This window comes from Leptonotus elevatus, chromosome 10, assembly GCF_054856555.1.
Source record: "Leptonotus elevatus isolate MCC_2025b chromosome 10, RoL_Lele_1.0, whole genome shotgun sequence".
NCBI lineage: Eukaryota > Metazoa > Chordata > Actinopteri > Syngnathiformes > Syngnathidae > Leptonotus > Leptonotus elevatus.
Window position 1 is genome coordinate 18,963,746 of NC_141248.1, and position 22,270 is coordinate 18,986,015.

General features: G+C 38.6%; 1 protein-coding gene across 1 annotated transcript in view; it reads left to right on the forward strand.

Moving 5' to 3' along the window:
- Window positions 1-22,270, forward strand: part of kif5ab (kinesin family member 5A, b) — a 76,418-nt gene that overhangs the window by 24,523 nt on the left and 29,625 nt on the right. The window contains exons 3-14 of the mRNA XM_086086345.1: window positions 885-958; window positions 1,190-1,294; window positions 3,075-3,123; window positions 5,134-5,189; window positions 6,660-6,747; window positions 6,824-6,948; window positions 8,869-8,973; window positions 10,353-10,501; window positions 12,173-12,321; window positions 17,944-18,137; window positions 18,655-18,723; window positions 20,656-20,862. Coding sequence (XP_085942471.1) covers window positions 885-958; window positions 1,190-1,294; window positions 3,075-3,123; window positions 5,134-5,189; window positions 6,660-6,747; window positions 6,824-6,948; window positions 8,869-8,973; window positions 10,353-10,501; window positions 12,173-12,321; window positions 17,944-18,137; window positions 18,655-18,723; window positions 20,656-20,862 — 1,370 coding nt within the window. The remainder of the gene's footprint in view (window positions 1-884; window positions 959-1,189; window positions 1,295-3,074; window positions 3,124-5,133; window positions 5,190-6,659; window positions 6,748-6,823; window positions 6,949-8,868; window positions 8,974-10,352; window positions 10,502-12,172; window positions 12,322-17,943; window positions 18,138-18,654; window positions 18,724-20,655; window positions 20,863-22,270) is intronic.

Here is a 22,270-nt window from a genome sequence, read left to right on the forward strand (position 1 = left end):
GAATTACGGTGGAGCTCGATTTTCATCACCGAGCATATAACCATACAGCAATGAAGCAAGTTATAGTGCAATTTTTAAACATACCACGTCTTCCAAATCCATATTTCAAGTAAGAATCATGAAACTGGATAAAAAGATCTATTGATTTTTTAACTCAATAGATGATGAAAGAGGAGATATGATGAAAGAGAAAAATGTCTACTGAGAAAAGATCCGTGAGGTGAGGTGACGACGCAGTTCAAGGTGACAAGCTTCTTCATCTTCTTCTTTGACTCTTGTTAGGCCGTTACCACTGGGATTTAGTAGAAGCGGTTTGAAGTTCGGCACTGCGTGTTGCTAATTGCTATATTGTATAAGTTTTAGGCAGGCAGTTGAGTGGTTTTCACTGCTGTATACGAGCTGGAAGTCATTCGGGGAGACCTTGTTTAACACCACGTGACCTGTTTTTATATCAAGCATTGTCAAGGATATTCGTTAGGTCTGCAGGGTCAAGTGCTGTGTATTCCTTGTGTATGAAGGGTCAGATGCTGTGTAATATCAAACCAGGCTTAATCCGGATTTGGGCCAGATTTGAATTTAAAAAAAAAATCCTATTTAGCGCGTTCCAATCTCATCAGATCATGTTGTAACATGTGTAGGACCTCATCACATTTTGGCTTCTCGGAACAAAGCCACACATACTGTGTTAATCCTTTGATGCATTTCAAAAACATCATCCAGATCCTCCATTTGGGCAAAAAAAATAATATCCTGAAAGCACAAGAAAAAGCAAAACTTGTCCCTTAATAAATCCTTAAATGCTCTATGAACTGAAGTCTTGCAGGTTTCCAGCCACACTTGTACAGTTTTCCCACTTTCACGCGCCTCTGATTTCCCTCTCTCAGATGTCCTGGACGGATACAACGGGACCATCTTCGCCTACGGCCAGACGGCCTCGGGAAAGACTCACACTATGGAGGTAAAGTAGCAAGCTCATCAATAATTCAAAAGTTACATCCCTCGGAGCGGCAAATAGAAGCAGAATATTTCTTAATGACTAAAGCTGACTGTATTGCAGCTTCCATCACATCTCGTTTCCCCAGCACTCTGCGGGGAACCACTTTTCCCAGTCCCTATGGGAAGCCATTCAAAGGACCCTCCCCCTCCACCTTCTACCGCCTCCTCTTCACTCACATCTCATCTCTTACAGGGAAACCTTCACGACCCCCAGGGGATGGGCATCATCCCCCGGATCGCGGAAGACATTTTCGAACATATATTTGCCTTGGACGAGAATCTGGAATTCCACATCAAGGTTGGTTCTTGCTTCGTCACACGAACAGTACAATACGTGCTCGGACCTCTGATGTAATAATCCGAATGCAGGCTAGTCAGCCAAGCAACAATAAATCACCATGTTTAGTGGGTTAGGGGTTAGGGTTTAGGGTTTAGGGTTTAGTGTTGAGGCTTTAGGGTTTAGGGCTAGGGTTAGGGTTAGGGTTAGGGTTTAGGGTTTAGGGTTTAGGGTCAGGGTCAGGGTTAGGGTTAGGGTTAGGGTTAGGAATGAGGGATTGAGCCCTTCCTCGACCAGGATAGGGGAATTGATCCCCCCTCCTGGAGCGAAAGGGAATCGCACGGTCCTTCCGTCCTTGGTACCTCCCATCGTCACGTTCCTTCCACTGATGTGTGGGCTGGCGTCTCCGCCCATAGCGGACAACAGTCCACCCACCATCCATCATACTTTTTTTTATATCGCTCAGATTCCTTTTTATGGTAATTGATGTATAATAATGTTTTTAATCTTTTATTTAATAGGTAGGAGTTGCCTTTGTATCCTATGCAATCACTATCTACAAATATATTTTATTGTAGATGTTATGTATAATTGAATTTTAATATTTTATTTATTCAATAGGAGTGGCCTTTGTTATATATGTAATCACTATCTATTAATATAAAACAATAAAACAAAAACAATAAAAAATAAAATAAAATAAAAAGTTCTAATTCCTAATGAGGGTTAGGGTTAGGTTTTTGGAAAGGGGTTAACTCCCGGGTATCTCCCGCCTCATCATTTTGACTGGACGGTTGTCAAGATACCAAGGGCAAGGCACTGGCCGGCGCTCGTCATTCCGCAACTCTTATGCTTATGTCTCTCACCTCAGTTTAATAAAAAAATCTTAATAACAAAAATGTGTCTGACTCTTGTTAAACCTGTAACCTTCATAACAATTTCCTTCTGAGATACTTACCCACTAACCAAGCAAGAAGGTATCAAGGCCAAGTTCTTCACGGTCGTCAGACTAGCCAAGGTCATTATTTGAGATGTCACCCACTGCGGTTGTAGTGTTCGTATTAGCTGGAGTTAGGCGGTTAGGGTTAGGGTAATGAAATCAATCAGAGTTTCTATAACACCCTCCACAGGTTGGGTTTATGGTTTGGACCAAAGCAGGGTTTATATAGGATCCAAAATGGTTGAGGTTAGGTTTTTAGACTGGGATAGGGTGTACACAGAGACCGAAACAGGGTTTGTACCAGATTCGACGTGGTTGAGGTTAGGATTTTGTGCTGGGGTAAGTTGAACACCATTCCTGAGACAGGGTTAGGGTTAGGGTTAGGGTTAGGGTTAGGGTTAGGGGTTTAGGGTTTAGGGTTTAGGGTTAGGGTTAGGGGTTTAGGGTTTAGGGTTTAGGGTTTAGGGCTAGGGCTAGGGCTAGGGCTAGGGCTGACCTCGCCCCCCTATACCCAAATATGGACTACCTATGGCATCATACGTCCAGTGATCCAGAACAAGTCAGGACACATTTTAACAAGTCTCTTAAACCCTCTTAAATATTCTAAAATAAATGAATGTTCTAAATTTAATGAAAACATCGTCACATTACGGAAAATAATATTATATATATATATATATATATATATATATATATATATATATATATATATATATATATATATAATTAGGGTTAGGGTTAGGTTTATTTAGTTAGGGTATTTGTTACGCTCGAGTATAAGGCCATGGCAGAACAGATGAATCAATGTGCATGTATCACTTGCATTTTTGGTGTGTTTTTTGTGTGTGTTTATACTTGCAGGTATCCTACTTTGAGATCTACATGGATAAGATTCGGGACCTGTTAGATGGTGCGTGGAGATTTTGTTTTTAACCATTGAAAGGAAAACTTTTTTTTTCATCATAAAACCTTTATTACAATTTTTTTCCATAGGTTTGGCACATTTCTTGAAACTGAAATTACATTTTCATGAATCCCAAAACCACCTTACAATTGGTGTCAACTGAATGGCGTTCCTCATTGCTCTCATTAAATTGTCAAAATGTCTTAGTACATGTCTCAATTGCCTCAGTTGATCGGTGCAAATGGTTGTGTACAAATATTTAGCCTACATTTAGCACATTTTCCAAATGAATAGATCTTGCTGATCGAACTGGATTAGTTGTTTTTCAGTCTAATGGTTGTCCTCTCCAAAATATGTCAGCAGGATTTCAGTGTGTAAGTCATAATATGCAAAATTTGTTCAATTGTCAAAATGAGTCAAGCATATTACAGGGGATCAGTGTAGAGGATGGTGGAGACATCCACCCTGTTTTTTGCCTCGCTGCATTGCAAGCGATAATATCCGCTACATCGTGGATGAAAACCTTTGGCCAAGCAGAGAGCAACATATGGAGGATCGAGAGGGGGAAAGTGACGATAGTGACTATAGTGAAAGTGTTACAGTAGTCATTTAGGCTGTGCGCTAGATATAATTTTAGTTACTAGTTTTTCATGAATATACAGAATTCGGCTTACACTTTCTTTTGTTGCACTCTAATGTGTAAGTAACTTTGTGTGAATAAAAACTGTTGTAATTTCCTTGACTGTGAGTGGAGTATGTCAAACCGCAAACCTTGAAAACTGCTTTTGTTAAATCCCTTTTTTCCTTCAGTTTTATTGTATTTTGTTAGCGGCACCTCTGCTCAATCATTTTGACTTGCAGTGCTCACGCAATGCCAAAGGGACAATTCATGGTGGGGGCACAGACTACTTGTATGACATAGAAATTTGATTTTGACGCATAGGTAATCTGTTTTGAGAGAGATATGAGCTTTTGCAGATGATCCATGGTGTTGAGTAAAATCATCCAAGTTCTTTTTGGCAAAAGCACTAAGTGAATGCCGATGAGCCAAAGCAATTGAGAAGGATCTTTGCAGTTGTGACAGTACCGACTCTTTGTTTGGGAAATGAACTTGTGTGACCAGTTTTGAGATGGATATGTGCATTTGCTAATGAACTGGTGTGTGCACAAATGTATCTGTTTGGCCAAATGAGCTTGCAATTGCGAAAATTTAATTTCAGGGTAAAAAAAAAAAGTGCCAAACCTATGGAGAAAAACTGTAACTACAGTCAGGATGAAATAGAAGCTAAACATTCTTTCATCCATTTCCCATACACTTTATATTATTGTCATTATAAATTATGGGTGAGTTTGAGCCAATCCCGGTTGGCTTTTGGCTAGAGAAGGGGATCCACCCGGGACTGGTGACTGATGATCAATCCACGTGTACCTCACTTCTTTGGCCAAAAGTCGTCTCGTCCACAATCAGGTCGAGTGCTGTAAAAATTTTTTTAAAATGGATGCATGGATGGACAGACGAAAGAACCTCATGGCATCACTGCACTTTATTTCCATCTGACGGAAACCCAGACAGACTGATTCTTGGACAGAAAGCCCAATCAGTATACGGAGGAGCAGGTTATAAAAAGAAGTGGCACCCAAATGACGGATTAACAATCATCACACAAACACAGGCTGATGCGAGCGTCATTGTGCTGCCAAATGTAATTTACGAGTAAGGAATGTGAGCCAGGAATGTCTGGAAATGAGCACAGCGACTCTACTTAACCTCTTGTGATTTGCCCCCCCCCCCCCCCCCCCACAAAAAAAGTTAATAAGGAGAGCCACACTCCCTCTAACAAGACCACACTTTGAATCACACCCACTATGATGCAGCACAAAGCAATCAACAACCACAATTGTGGACATTTGAATTCACGCTATAGGTGTGCCTAACATTTTGTCCGCTCTGTGTGCATGCACGCTCGAAGAACGCAATCCAATGACCTTGCACTCTCTCGCTCCACTTTCCTGCAGTGACCAAAACCAATCTGTCAGTGCACGAAGACAAATACAGAGTCCCTTATGTGAAGGTGAGTCATCCTCCACTCACTCAAATGTGGATTTGATGTTACTCTCTATATCACGCAGGTGTACAGTACTGTCTTGTATAAAAATTCATATTCCGATGTATTTGCCTTAAAAAAGTCTTCAATTGTTGCCTTCATTTGTGTATAAGCGAATTAACGGAATTTTTTTTTTTTTTTTTGGGCTTCAAAATATTTTCAATTGTTGCTCTTACTGTCTTCGCTCTTGTCTTCCGTAAGTGGACAACATAGTTAAATAACTTATATCCCACTTGTTTGACTTCAAAAAGTCTTAAATTGCTGTTTATTTGGGGGTCTTGTGGCCTTCACTTGTTTTCAATATGTGAAAATATCTATTTGATAAGGCAAATTACTTTCCATGAAGGATATTCCACTTCTCTGCCGTCAAACCTTCAAAAGTCCTCATTTTGCTGATTGTTTGCAGCTCATGCTGCCTTCACTTTTTTATCTTCAGTGTCACTGTCTTGGCCATTGAAGATTCCACTTTTCCGCCTTCACAAAGTCTTCACTCTTCACTTAATATGAAAACCATGCTCTGTTGATGTCACTTACTTGATTATTTCCTTATTGCCTTCAAAAAGCCTTCATTTAAAAGCGTGTGCCTCTTATTGCCTTCACGTTGTCGTCAGTGAGTGAAAACATACTACACTGGGTTAGGATTAGGTCAACTTGCTTGGCCACTGAAGTGCCTTCAAAAAATCTTCAGTTGGTCCCTTCATTTGTGTATAAGGGAATTAACTGAAAAATATTGAATTTATTTGGCGTCAAAATATTTTCAATTGTTGCTCTTACTGTCTTCGCTCTTGTCTTCCATAAGTGGTCAACATAGTTAAACAACAACTTATATCCCACTTGATTTGAAGGTCTTGTGGCCTTCACTTGTTTTCAATATTTTAAAACATCTATTTGATTAAAATAAGGTAAATGACTTGCCATGAAGGATATTCCACTTCTCTGCCTTCAAAAGTTCTCATTTTGGTGACTGTTTGCAGCTTGTGCTGCCTTCACTTGTGTCTTCAGTGTCACTGCCTTGGCCATTAAAGATTCCACTCCTTTGCCTTCACAAAGTCTTCACTTAATGTGGAAATCATGCTCTGTTGCATGAGATTAAATCACTGACTTGGCTATTTCCTTATTGCCTTTAAAAAGTCTTCCCATGCAGCTTGTTTGCAGTTCTTGCTGCTTTCAGTTGTGTCTTCTGCACTTCTAAGTGAATGTCTTGTTGTCAGGAATATTCTTCTTTGCCTTCAAAATGTCTACCTTTTTTTTTTTTTTTTTGGTCTCTAGCTGCTTTTGTTTCTCTCTTTAATTAGTAAGAAACATTCTAGGCTGAGACCTGCCTGACTTGACCACTGAAGAATATTACACCTTATTTGCCTTCAAAAAATCTTCTTCAGACATTTCTATCCTGCCCGATTTATTTAAATTTGTGTGTCTTCTTTCTTCTTCCCCAAGGGTTGCACCGAACGCTTTGTCACCAGTCCAGACGAGGTGATGGACGTGATCGACGAGGGCAAGGTCAACCGCCACGTCGCCGTCACGAGTGAGTTGCGCTTGTCCCATTGTTGTTGAATTAAAGCCGCGAAAAGACGTGACGGTCAACTCGTGTCGTTCCTCAGACATGAATGAACACAGTTCGCGCAGTCACAGCATCTTCCTCATCAGCATCAAGCAGGAGAACGTGGAGACGGAGCAGAAGCTCACTGGGAAGCTCTACCTGGTGGACCTGGCCGGGAGTGAGAAGGTGGGACGTGTGGACGTGTTAGACGGGACACACGTAAAATGGCGGAAGTGACTATCGGTTTGAGCTTCAGCTCCCACAATAAAATATTTTTCATTTAGTTAAAAGTCTGGAGATTGTTGTGATTATTCCATGACCTCAATATACTTAATGCTAAGTTTTGGGTCATTTTCATGTTGGAAGACACATCCATGACCCATCTTCAGTGTTCTTAGGAGGTTTTCATCCAATATTTTACAATACACATTCAATTCATTGGCCCCAAAACACAATTAATTCCCCCAGCACAGTGGGTCGAGTCGATGCCATTTCAACTTTGGTCTCGTCTGACCACAGCGCTATCTGGCAGGCATGTACATGTGCCTTCTACACTCTAAAAACAGTTGGGTCAAAAGTAACCCAATTATGAATCAAAAATGGACCAATCCACTTTATGGGTCAATTTGACCCAACTTTCTGGGTTGTTTTATACAAAATGACCCAATTTGTTGACCCAAGTAAACGACCTATCCAATATTAATGAGTTGTTTTACACTAAAAGACCCATTTCTTGACTGAAAGTCGGGTCAAATAGACCCAAGTCGAGGATCGCTCCATTTTTGACCCATAGTTGGGTTCTTTTTTGACCCAACTTTAGAGTGTTTGTTACCAACTAAAGTCACAATTGACTTCAATAGTCTTCACTTTCCCACCAAGTCTTCCCTGACATGATTTGACAGGTTTGAGTCTTGCCTTTGTTTGCACACATGATTAGTTAAGAACAGGAAAATTGGTAACTGTGGGATTGCGCATAGCTTTTTTGCCACATTGGCACCAGCTAATAAGTTGGAACCAGAATTTTGGTTTAGTTGTCGATGATCAAAGTTCACTCAGTTCACTCAATATGACATGCATGTTTGCGTGTCTATTACCACAATCAATAAACAACCATAAAAAATTCATAAGCGGGCAAACTTACAAATTCAGTAGGGACTCAATGAATAATTCCCCCAATATAAATTGTTTGATATTATTTGAAATGACTCGCTTTTACTGGCTTACCATTTTCTGTATTTTCTATCTAAGTGCAAATGAGAAAACATGTTTTCACAAGATGTCGCCTCATTGGCACCAGAGAGGTTGTTTTGTATGTTCTAACACACGGATAAAAAAAAAAAACATCTCTGAACTTCAACCTCGAGAAAGCCGACACTTTGCAGCGGCGCTGTCAAAAGGATTACGAACGACAACATTTCTTCTTTGCTCTCACACATACGCCCAGGACTGACTGTCTCTTATTTTTTAGCGAGGGGCTGCTAATGCCTCCCTGTGATGCAATATCATGTTCAGTCTTTTAGCAATCCAATCGGTTTCTCTGTTGGAGACAAAACGACTCCTTTTTCGGAGGGGAATTGGATTTTTTCAAACCCTTAAAAAACAAATTCTCCTTTCTGCTCATAAAGTAGTCTTACAAGCCCCCCCCCCCCTACGTAGGAAATCAGCGCTGACGCTGCACCTTTAGGTTGCCTCTGGGAATGAACGAGCGAGTGGGTCTTTTCATCAGATGTAAATATTAATTAATTGGAACTACATTTACAGGAAGCTGCCGGTCTGCCTCGTTATCTGGCAAAAAAAAGAGAAGCCTCTCATTAAGTGTATCCAATGTGGCATAATGAGATATTTCTTTCCCAATTAAAGGTAAATAGAAAATGTCCTGCAGAAACACGGAAAAGCTGCTTGACATTTTGTTATTAAAATGTTTACTGGCCAATTAACCTTGTTGTCGTGGCACTAGATTCCTTCGTTATTAGTGGAAAATAAACAAAGATCTTACAATGACTTTTTTTCTGAAATATATATGAAACCGTGCAACCCGTGAAATTAATTATGATACCTTCAGTTTTATGTCTATATTTGACAATCAAATATCACTATTTGTGTTAGGTCAGCAAGACGGGCGCCGAGGGAGCCGTGCTGGACGAGGCCAAGAACATCAACAGGTCTTTGTCGGCCCTCGGCAACGTCATCGCGGCTTTGGCCGAAGGAACGGTATGGCTGGAGAACGCTTTCTTTTTACGAAAATTGAGCTACGTTTACTTGAATTATTTGTATATTGTTTCTTTTTCGCGTGGTTCAACACCCTAACAATGAAGTACATGCCTTGCGTCCATTTTGGCTTCAGTTTAAAGTTGCTCTAGGTAACAATTAAAGCACTAAATGTCTTTACAACAGCCTTTTTATTTGACCATTTATGACTGAAACATTTTCTAATTAGTAGACTAACACCTTAGCAGTTCACAATGGGTACTCCTGCAAGCCTCGGGCCAATAGTTTTCAGACTGGATCCGGGTTTGAATTTCCCGCGTATTTATGTACGTGAATAAGAGGGTTTGTCGTTTCATTTTTTGGGGCCACAAGTGGCAGTAGCGATTCGAAATTCAATTTTCTGGGTTCAGCAGTTTTAAGTTACTAAAATATGCTACTATAACCTGCTCGATTATAGAAAAAATAATAATCACGATTATTATTGGCAATAATTGAAATCACTATTATTCAAATGATTATTTATTTTTTGGGTACAGAACAAGAAAATGTTTGAAGCATTTAAAAATATTAAGACCAATTTAAAAAAATAAAAGAAAAGAAACACTATAATTATGTAAGTTCCTTTTGGACCAAACTGAATTTATAAAAATATATATTTATTTATGTTGGCAAAAATGAATTTGGAGTGCAGCTTGTGCACTGTGCAGTAGGACGATCATTTTTTTGGGGCGTACAAAACAAGAAAATGTTTAAACGTAAAAAAACAAGACAAAATTCTAAGAAACACTATAATTAAGCAAGTTCCTTTTGGATGATTTTTTTTTATTAAATTAGTTATTTTAAAATTTAAAAAAGGTGCAAAGGTATAAATTTAAACAACTCAGAAATTTGTATTAATAATCCTTTTTTTTTTTTACGATTATGCTGATTTTGTAATTGTGGAGTGCAATAATTGAAATTGTAATTCAATTTCAATTAATTGCACAGTCCTAACTTAACCATAACCTTAAAATGGTTTAATCTTGACATGCATTATCGTTTCATAAGCTTGAGTTGATGAGCAAAGACGCCGCATTTGTCATGAATAAATAAGAGATGATGAAGTGTGAAAAGATCTTACAGTACAGTGGTTGGCATTCATCAACTTAAAGAATTGCATGACTTTGTGGTATAATCGTTGTTTTTCAGTGGGTACTATGTGGTAAAAATGTGTAATATTTTGTAGCTTTGACATTTCAGGCAAATTTAATGAACAACGATTACAATAAGACCCTAAAAAAAAAACTCTTAAAACGTTCTGCACAAAATGAATGGAAGGTTGGCACAAATGTCGCTTTGGCTCTCTTAAGCGCAATCCTCTCGATTCCCTCCCGTCTGTGCAGAAGTCCCACGTACCGTACCGTGACAGCAAAATGACGCGCATCTTACAAGACTCGCTGGGGGGCAACTGTCGCACCACCATGTTCATCTGCTGCTCCCCCTCCAGCTACAACGACGCCGAGACCAGGTCCACGCTCATGTTCGGCCAAAGGTAACAAACAAACAACGAGCAGCTTGGCCGCCGCGTCTCGCTTTGGCCGCCCGTTTGACATGCCGCTAGCGTGTGATTGCCGCCAAAGCTTTTGGATTGCTGATCATTGTAATGTGGCTCAGGTTGTTAAAAGAGGCTTCATGACTAAACTCTTGAGCTCCGCCTGAGGGCGTGTGGCGGAATTGACTGTTTAAGTCTGAGTCACGTCGAACCTAATGAATATCTAGTCAAAGTTAGTTCAAGTCTTTCTTAAGTTTCAAACAAGTAAGTCCCAAATCCTAAAATTGGCTTCACATGCAGAAACTCTCTTCCAAGACATGCACTCTCATCTACCGCTTCTCCTCCATCATTAATTTAATGGGTATGTGAGTTATTTATTGCGTGGTGAGAAATGTTTAAAGCAGTGTAGCCAGCCTCCTTTTTTCAACCTCCTTAGACTTCCCCCCCCCCTTAATTGCTGTCTTAATAAAAGTTCTCTGACCTTCAGTCAAAAATTAATTCAAATTCTAAGCCAATCCAGAATGCGGCTTTTGTTACCATGACGATTGAGGGCGGAGTTAGGGTTTTAAAACAAGATGACTAAATTGCAGTTTCTCAAGCAGTCCAGAGTCTGAAAGTAAAAGCAAGCCGCTGTAAACACAAAGTAGAATATATTTTGTATTTTCACTCGTGGATGCAGCACTTCATCATCAAGTCGCTGTGTTATATTTGCTAATTGTGTGACAGTCTGTGCATGGTAAACACAGAACACCATGTTGAAAGCTTTGACAACCTTTTAGTACGTCATCGCATACTGGAAGCTAATGCTGAAAATATGCCAGAACATAGCTTGAAAATGGTGTATCTTCACCCAGCCTAGCTGTCAAGTCGTGAGTGGTGAAACTCGATGTGTGTGTGTGTGTGTGTGTGGGGGGGGGGGGGGGTTAAATCTAATCTATCTCCATTGTTGCGTCACAATCTGGCAAAATTTGAATCGGCGTGTTGACACAGAAAGAGAAGAAAAGATTTACGTGGTTGTTTAATTTCACACTTGACGGCTGGCCTGGCACTGCGAAGACCCAACTTTTGTGTAGACCAACTTTAAAAAGTCAATATTCCATATTAACTCATTCACTGCCATTGACGGCTATAAACGTCAAAAATTAATTTTAACTATTTCTATTAGTTTAACATTTTTTTTCCATTTAGTTAACAAGAGTATGAAAACCTAGATTTTTTGTAATTGTTCATTTAGAACAGATATAATTTTTTGGATTAATCATTAGTTAACTAGTTAAGTCATGTGATTAATTACAATAAATACAATACATTGTCGCCCCTATTGTTTTTTTTTTTTAAATGAATTTATGGCAGTGAATGAGTTAATTCCCCTTTAAGTGTCTCATATTTTCTCCCTTATTGACTTTATTAATGAGGGAATGTTGAACAGGCTCTGTTAAACATTCTCACGGCCAACTTTTCTTTTTGTTCTCTCGGTCTGCCTCCCCCGCACCGTCAAACACGACGGGCGGAAAGCCAATTTGCATGCTAATTAAAGCCATGCATGCTCATTTTAATTGAACGGCTCAAGATGGAATAGCCTTGCTCTTCTCTTCGCCTCTGATCTTCTGCTCTCCTCCTTCCTCCATCCCCTTCTCTCTCGTTTTTTCCGTTATCCGTCCGTCCAATTAGGGCAAAAACCATCCGAAACACGGTGACAGTGAACCTTGAGCTCACCGCCGAGCAGTGGAAGAGGAAGTATGAGAAGGAGAAGGAGAAGAACAGGTCGCTGAAGGAGACCGTGCATAGACTTGAGACTGAGTTGAGCTGCTGGAGGAATGGTAATGCTGGACTTCGATCACGTAAAAATCATCACATTTCTCCTATAATGCAAAAGGGCTGGAAAATGTCTGCCCGTGCGATAATGTACAATGATGTATAGTTCTATTCACTTCATGTTCCTTGGGGATCATCTTGGCCTTGAGGCTGGTGGACAAATATATTGCAGTCTTAAGACTGTCGAGTCTAAAGTAGCCAAAAATGGGTGAAATCGCTAACTCAGCATTGGGTCCAAATATTGGGTTATTTATACCCAACGCACTGGGCTGAGGTTTTGGCCCAGCATGTTAAGCATACGCATAAGCATAATGATAAGTTAAGGCTAACAAGAAATGGGTCACCAGGTTGCTGTGGTTAAAAAAAAAATAAAAAATTATTATTAATTTTGTTACCAAAGAAGAAACAATTTCCCTCAGTCACTCACATGATATGTTCGGCAAAGTTTTTACACCAGATGCCTTCTTGATGAAACCCACTCGAGATGAGAAAATGAAGCTTCATGAAGCACTTGCGATATTTAATTTTACTCCTCTAGGTCTTCCTCTTAGCCTAGTGCAATGGAAATTGACTACATTTTTACTGCATCTTTAAACCAAGCGTGTCATTGAGAGGAGTCAAAAAATATCACAAGTGCTTCATGAAGCTTCATTTATCCATCACTATTTTGTGTGAGTGGGCCATCCGCTCTGACTGGAATTTGAACCAAATATTTCTAAGAATGTTACATTAAATTGACTTCAACTTCAGTACACAACAAAACCCAATCTGCTCCAAAGCCACAGTCGCGACTGATTAGGAAAACAACCCAGCATTTTTTAGTGTGTCTAATATTATGCTGTTATGTTATACTGTAATTGAATATGCAGTTGTTACCTTCACTTCCTGGTTCTCCACCAATCACCAGCTGTTATCTCTCAGGGACCTATGACATTTAGTAACATTAACTCAGCTAGACTGTCCAAACTTGTAAGTGATCTGCTTCTAACAACTACACAGCCCCTACTCGTTTTTCTAAATGTAATAGAACTTTGACGTAAAACTCCGCCTACTTTAGTTCACATAGGCAAAAAAACATTAGCAATTTAGTACGGCACATTTGACGAGGACACCTGCTTCCGATTGGGACTCACTTGGGCAAATTTACTAGTAGGAGCTTGCCAATTGCCTTTTTATTTATTTATTATTATTATTATTATTTACTTCTTAATTTTTATTTATTTTATTTTTTTATTGTTTGTTTTTCTGCGTTTGATTGTGAGTCACCGTTGCACACCAAATCGCCCTTATCTTATGCATATGAGTCCAAAATGGCTGCTTCAAACAAAATGTCCGACTCCATTTTGTGCACGGGCCCTTGAGACACTAATGTACATCTATCTCTATCCAATTTTGTGCCGATTAGTGAAACGCGTCACAGGCTGATTTTCCAGTGGGGCTAGTGAAGGAATTTTTGGGAGATCATGTTCACGACCCCTAAAGTACGTACATTCTCACCAGGAAGCACACGCTAACAAAAATTGGTGTGTTTTCAGGTGTGTTTGACACCCACGAAAGGGCAATTTTATACAGTATTTAGTGAAGAAGAAAGTCTGACCAAACAGTTTAATTCCATTTAATGTACATTTTATTAATTCCGAAATTATTATTATTATTATTTTTTTTTTGTGATTTTTCGGTGTTTTGTATCTCAAGGCTCCACTGCAATTTGTAAAACTAAAAGGATACACATTAAAGAACTTCATGAAACTGGATTCTTTCTTTTACGACGGCTGGTCTAGTAAATTTGCTAAGCACTGCATAAAGCATAAAGACAGTGCTAAAGGAAATTGATTAGAGTGCCTGTCATAAAAAAAAAAACAAGAATGCGTCCCCTATCCAGCATCATCAAGCACTTTACTGCGGACTCTTTCAATTATAGTGAGCTTGCGACAGGAGTGAACCCTACCATGCTTGTAAGGTTGCATTCTTACATCTTCTTAATGATATGTTTATGCTTCACAGAGTTGTCGAGGTTAATCGGCGCTACAGAAAAGTCATACCTTACATTTCCCCCACAGCATCACCGCACGCACGCACGCACGTACACACAGTCAAACTCACAATGTTATTTATTTACACCCTCGCGCACACACCGTTGACTTAAAATCAATGACTGTGCGGAAGTCTTCCGTGGTCGTTAGGTTGGCTCGACATCCAGATTGTTCAATCAATCCCGTGCCTTCTTTCTACGCTCCAGCTGCTGTACACGTCGCATCTTTAATCACTGCCAATGAAAAATAATCAGCGCTAAATTAATTGTACACCGTCATCAATACAACTGGCGTGGGGGCGTCGACGCTGTGGGAGTATTTGAACGTAACTCATGAAAGTTTTTTTAGGAAGTGCCAAGGACATGCCAAATTCCTTGTCTACAGCTCCTGTCTGGAGTTCGTCCCAGGTGACTTTGGCTGAGGAAAATCGGCTCGACCCGAGACTGGTTGCCAGTCAATTACGTGGCACAGCCATCCATTTTCTATCGTGCTCGTCAGACATGGGGAGAGTGGCCAAAAATTGCACTTACATTAAGTAGGACAACTGTTTGTGGAGTTCTTGTACACTCTAAAAACTCGGAGGATCTGCTAACACCACTTGATGGTAATTAATTGATTTAGCCTGTCATGCACACTCAAAATTCCCTGTTGGGCGGCTGAAAACAAAATTCAAGTTGTCATAACTTAATCAACTTAGCTTGATAACTTAATTTTTCTTAACTTTGACTCCATTTTGATCATTTGAATACTCCCACAATGCCTTTCACCATGTAAATACCAGATTTCCCTTTCTGTTTGTATTTGCTATATGATTACTATAGTGTTAGGAATCAGGGGATTTTCCATTTTCAGTTCATTTCATTTATTGGTGTATTTTTAAAAACGGGACAAAACATATTAATCAACATTTACAAATGTACATATGTATGCGATGATAGCCGTTTGACTAATTTGCATCCCTTGTCCCTTCGGCAGGGAGGTGTCCAAAGTAAGGATAGGAGAGTAAAAGCAGTAAAAAAAAAAGAAAAAAAGAGAAGAGTAAGAGCATAGTATATTAAAAAAACACAACGAAAAACGATTGCCATTATTACTCTTTATATTGTATTATTTTATTATTTGTTAGTTTTACATTAAAAGGGTCGCACCGTTACTAAATAGTGTAAGAGTTCATTTAGTACTGCCCCCCACAGGCAGTGGAGGGCAGCTCTTTATGGTGTGGTAATGTGCTTGGAACGCCGTCTTTACTTGTACGTAGAATAGCACGTGTCCGACGGTGTAACTAATGGAATCATTTTAATTACAACTGTAGTGCCAGTTTGATTACTTGTTTGGAGAAAGTGACGTGACAAAGCGTAAAGATATCACTAGATAAAGTAGCCTAGCACGTAGGCTACTTTAAAGCTAAAGTAGCTTAGGCTACTTCAAAGTGGAAAAGTCAGTTGTTGTAACACAATTTTTGAGTTGCCGACTTAAAAATGTGTTCTTATGATAACAGGGTTAGCGAGATCTGACAATATTAAAAGTAACCAGTACTTGATAATCTTTCACTGAAGAGGAAAAGCTATCTCACTCGTAATTAAGACAATAAACTAAAGTAGCCTAGCATATACTTCAAAGCTAAAGCAACTTAGCCTACTTCAAAGTGGAAAGGTCAGTTGGTGTAACGCATTTTTTTGAGTTGCCAACTTGAAAATGTGTCCTTATGATAACAGATATCAAATGTAAGCAGTACTTGATAATATTTTACTGAAGAGGAAAAGCTATTTTATCCAAAGTAATATTGTTTGTTGGTTCATCACCATTCAAATAAGTTGTCACAACTTTGTTGAGGCTAAATCTTTTTATTAGAGTGTAGGCTGAAATGCCGACAATTACGGCATTTGCAATACTCAAGTAAAAGTCAAAAGTATGTTGACATAACGTCAGGGCTATATTGTTAATGAAAAAAAAAAGGCACAGAGAACATTACCTTTCCTTGGCGGAGGTAATAAATCACAGAACCTACTGCATCTTTTGGTACATCCTATTCCTACATGTCCCTTCCAGAATAGGAACACTTTTAATTTCTGTAATGGATCATTTTGACAGTGTTTGGCTCCTCCCCACATAAACGTCATCTGTGTCTACTTTTGACCTCCATCCTCTAGCGCTTTGCTAAAAAAAAAAAAATCACCCGTCGACCTGTCACCTCTTTATTGATGATGCCACCTTTCAGCGGACAGCGGGAACCGGTCGGCGACAGGTGTTACCCGAGGTGTATTGTCATCGCTATCGATCGCTCTGAGCGCATCTCACGCGGCGACTCCCGCATCGATCGGCCACATTGGATATCAGTCAACGCGTGTGCCTCGAAAGAAGGAGGCCGCAGCTAAGGGCTGCTTAAAAGGTGGCCGGAAGAACAACAATGAGAGAGAGAAGAGGCAAGGATATACAAAAAAGAAGCCATTAGAGCCCCTTAATGGAAATGGAGACTCTGATGGGCCGTTTCTTAGGAAGACGACACCAATGTGACATTGGGGCTAATTATGTGACTGCTGAACAGTTGAATGTAAGCCTCAGTGTCAGTTGAAGAATAAAGAACATAAAGTAAAAGGACAACATGAAACTCATGGCGTCATACCCTCTTGATCTCAGCCGTACAATATCGAATCGAACCGAATCCTTCAAATAAACCGTCCTTTAATTCTATCGCACCCTAAGTATCGAGATGCATATTGAATTGGCTTTTATTTAGACTAGAGAGATTCACACCCCTAATGCATTTATTTATTTATATTGTTTATTTTCCTAGATATTGATTGTCTTTAATTCCAACAAAGATATTTTACATGTAAAGAGAAATCCGCCTCAAATATTTATATAACTCATTTATAAATGACTAAAATATAACACACACACACAAATAAAAAAAAGACTAAAAACTATGCTGAGTCTAGAAAATATTAATATAAATAATTATAAAAAAGATGTAAATGAAAATGTCTAATTAAAACTAAGCATGTGTGTGTTTCTTCAGAAATATATATATTTTTTCTTCAAAATATAAATACTAGAAAATCATTTTCAAAATTGAAAACAATTTTTTTTTCCCGTACAATTATTTTATAACCAACTAATTATAATCTAAATATAAAACCGATGTAACCAATTTTCCCCTGTATTGTAGAACTAAATAAACTAAAACCTAAATTAGATTAATAAAAAATAAATAAAAAATAAATGTTTTTTTTTCATTTTAAATTTTCCAAAATGTATAAATAATAAAAAATAATTTGAACTAAAACATAAAAACATCCAAACTAAAATAATTGTATGTAAAGAAACTTATAATATTTTAAAACTATATTTACTCCTGCTTTTTCCCCACCTCTATACCCCCTCAATGGACTCTATAAGCAGCACTTCTGTGGTTGCAACATACACTGCTGCTCATTTCTTCATATTCTAAAAATTATACATTAATATTTGTGATTTTTTTTTATGATTATTAATATTTGATTTGGTTACTATTGTGTGCTTCTACTGTCCACTTTTCTACTGTAGAATCATCATTTCTCCACAGACTAATAAACATTTCTTTTCTCATCCCTCCAGGTGAGGTTGGAGGCTCCGAGGACGAGGACGAGGACGAGGACGAGGTGGAGCTGCCGCCCGACTCCGAGAAGCCGGTGCTGGACATATGCAGCCCGTGCTCCCTGACCTCCTCCATCGTGGTGCACATCTCCGAGGAGGAGCGTCACAAGTACGAGGAGGAGATCCGGAAGCTCTACAAGCAGCTGGATGACAAGGTGACGAATCGGGCGGTGCGTTTACGCACCGTCGGCTGCAGTAATGACTTTCATACTATGCACATATGAAGAAGTGCGTGTGCATTATTCATGTTAATCTGTTCACACGCATGTCGATTTAAGAGGAATTGAATGGAGTAAGGGGGAATATAATGAGTATTAAGATTGACAGATTTAGAACCTTAAAAACGTTACCCAGAAGAAAAAAAGGGGGTAAAAATGCAAAAAAACACGATTTGACATGAATTAAAAATAAAAATAGCACATGTTCGTCATCGTGAGAGCCGCAGTAGCGCTCAGCATGATGCAGTATGTCACTGCAATTTCTATCCACATCAATAAAACATATTCTTGCATTAATATGGTCATTAGGTGTACCTAATAAAGTGTCCAATGGGTGTTTATGTTCAATGATCCTGTGGATGCGTTGCAAATATCTCTTATCAATAATGTGCATTGATTATACACAAAACAGTGTGAAATAATATTGATGCATTCTGTGCCTCTCCCACTGAAGGATGCTGAGATTGACTACCAAAGTCAGATGGTGGAGAAGCTGAAGGAGGACATGCTGAAGCAAGAAGAGGTAAAACAAAGGAAAATACTCACTCCTATCAAAAGTTTGGATGAATGTTCCCTTGAAGGCTTGTTACAGACATATTAGGCATTTTGTCCCTGTTTTTCAAGTGCTTTAATAATATTTCTGTGGCATACTTTTGTCAAAAAGGGTCAAGAATGACTGACAAGCGCCAGTTAAAAGCTGTTTAACTTGTGTGGAGCTATGATGACGGTGTAATTGCTTGAAAATGGCTCTTGATGTTCCCCGACCCTGGTCTCTAATGTCATTTGCGGAGGAACGTCAATTATTATGTAAATTCGCCCCATTGTTGTGTATTAGTAGGGCGGGAGTGCAGAAGGTCGTATTTTTTCCACTGCTACAAACTTTTAGTCTGGGTCAATCGAAAAACATTTTTGCACCCTAAACTGGAAGGGCATCACAATATGAGACAACTGATGAACAAAACAATTTTACTCATCAACTGTATACTGTTATCCTTCCCAACTAACAATACATATACAGTCAGCCCCCATCCCCACATACATGCAGTTTGGCATCCACACATTGTTCCAAATATTTCTAGTATTTCAAAAAATGCTTTGTTTTGTTTCCCCACCCCCTCACCCCCATTTTTGGTGGAAAACACATATTGGATGCATATCAGCGTTTTGCATTACATATTGCCTATAATAAAAAAAATCGAGGAATTTTTTTAGAGCTTTGTTTTTAATTTTTTAGTTTTTCAAATTATTAGGTTTTTTTTGTTTCATGGACTATTTTTTCCTGTTTTTTTTCCTATTTTTTTTTCTTTCTGCTTTTCAGAATATTTTTTTATGTTTGTCGGAAATATCTTCTGATTTTGTTATTTTTTGGGGATTTTTTTTCTGTTTTGTGGAACATCTATTTTTTGACAGAAAAAATATATATACACTGTATATATAAAAAAAAAGAAAATACTGGAAAAACTTCCATAAACCTTAAAAAAATAAAAAACAAAGAACAAAAAAAAAATTGTCATCCCCAAGTGTTTGTAATACCCTCCTGTAATTTTAATTGGGCGTTAATTATTTGCGGATTTTTACTCTTCAAAGACTGGACCGGTCCCTGTCCAACATGAATAGTTGTATAATTTGAAATATTTGTATTATAATGTATCATTTTCATTTATTAATTTTTGTCTTATTCAAGGCAGCAGAGATAAAGAGAGTCTAGAAGAATGACAGAAATTAATATAAGTAGATAACCTTGTAAATGTATTGCTCAATTCATAGAATTAGCACTTTTTATTTGCCATTCAGCTCCTTATTAGAGGACAGCAAGTTGCTCAAATGGGCCTGAAACATTGAAAACTTTCTTATCGTGCAATTTAAGTTCATCCTGCAACTTCACTGTAACTTTTTGTGAGTCGATGTCCCCTTTAAATACACAAATACACAAATACACAAATACACACAGCGCCTAACATCTTCAAAATGGCAGTGCTTCATTTGTCGCAGCTTTGATGAACATTGCAGCCAGACAACAATATCGCAGCCTGCACACTCCTCCCTGCTTAGGCTGGCAAACCGTCCACGTTAACTTCAATTTCCATCCATTTGGCCGCACAAACAAGCAGTAAACGACTTCCCGGGAAGCGAAACCTCCGAAAGGCCTCTCTGCAGGGCCGCAAGCAAACAACACCAAATGTCTGTTTGCGGACTGTTAAATGGCCGTGCGATTGTGTTTGCATATAAGCCTCGCCATAGTTTGCCAGATACATGGTAAACCTTCTGATTACGCATCATTAATGGCAGCGGGTATGCCTTGTGAATAATAAAGGCCTTTAACTATACGTTTCAAAATAGCAGAGCCTAAAAATCTGCACAATCAAAAACATCAGATTAAAAGTTTGTTTCAAAGCTTCTGTTTCAACCGGCAGTGGAATTTTAACCAACACTTATGTGTGTGCGTGTCGCCCAGTTCCTGGCGTCGTCCAGGGGCGACGGCGAGAGGGTGCAGTCCGAATTGTGCCGGCTCCAGTCGGAGAACGAGCGCTCCAAGGCGGAGGTGAAGGAGGTGCTGCAGGCCCTGGAGGAGCTGGCGGTCAACTACGACCAGAAGAGCCTGGAGGTGGAGGAGAAGAGCGTGCAGAACAAGCTGCTGGCCGAGGAGCTGGCCAAGAAAATGGTGGGTGGAGTCTTCACGTTGACCTCGCAGTGAGTGGGAGGAAATTCATTGGAAGTTACGCCTACACAAGTTGAGGGAGCCAATAGAAAGGATGTCTGGGCAGGAGGATCAATGATCAATGTGTGGAATTGATAGCCAATGATGTCTTGAAGTGATTTGAGACTAAATGGAAGCGCAATACTTGGTTGCCACCTGTAGAGGCGCTGTGGCTTGACGCTCCAATAGTTTGCTGTCTAAGGAAGTACTGTAAATGACGTCAGCTGGCCGCTCAATCACTGGCATGGAAACAGGAGTTCAGAACATAGTGTGTTTTCTATTTTTCTATTTTTCAGAAATAGTCATATGAAAAAATAACCACAAATAGTTATTGTGATTTTCCGCTTGGACTGCCAAAAAGGTATTGTCATTAAAATCATATATCGATCATAAATATAAAAAAAAAAAAAAAAAACTAAACAATATATTAAATAAATAAATAATAATTTTATAAAAATACAAATTCAAGATGTCCATGAAAATATAATACAATAAATAAAAAAATCCTGAAGTACAAGATAATTAGAATGAATAAAAAAATATTTTTTAAAAAGACAAAAAAATACATAATATATAGAAATAAATATTTTTAAAATTAAATAAAAAAAGTTAAAAAAACATAAAATATTATGAAATTTTCATTATTAATCAAGACATTTTTGTTATTTAACAAAAATGAATTATTTAATTAGTAATTTATTTAGGGTGTATACAGCAGTCGCGTGGAGATACTATATCACACAAAGAGCTGTTGTAAAAAAAATATATATATATATATATATATATAAAATAAACAAAGATAAAAAATACATAAATAATATATAGATTTTTTTTAGCTAAACAAATCTAGTTTAAAAACCCCCATAAATTACCTAAATGAAAATTTTGTGATTTTTTCATTCTCAATCAAGACATTTTGCTTATTTAATAAAAATAAACCCACATCTCTAATGTGTTTTTTATTTAGGTTGTATTTTGCAGTGGCATGGAGACACCATATCACACAAAGAGCTGTTGTAAAAATGTGTCCACTCTTAAATTGGCCGTCATTCTGTTGTTTAGCGAGGCGTAGATGAAAACCACCGAAACTCAATTCATCTTGCTGGAAAAGTTTTATTTGCAAAAGTGCAGTATGAGCCTGCTCTTAATTTGACTTTTCCGACGCTTATCTCTTCGCAGCTCGCCGAACGCAATTATGAACAATACCCAGCTGTCACGAGAGGAGGCTTTTCTGCCTTTATTTCCGCGTAATGAGCAATGATGGTCGCTCTCATCCCATCAGGGCTTAAATAGCACACCAATAATGGGAAAAGCTCACAACGGGGACGGCTCGGTTTGAACGCCATTGTTGCGTTTTGAAGACGCTGATGGA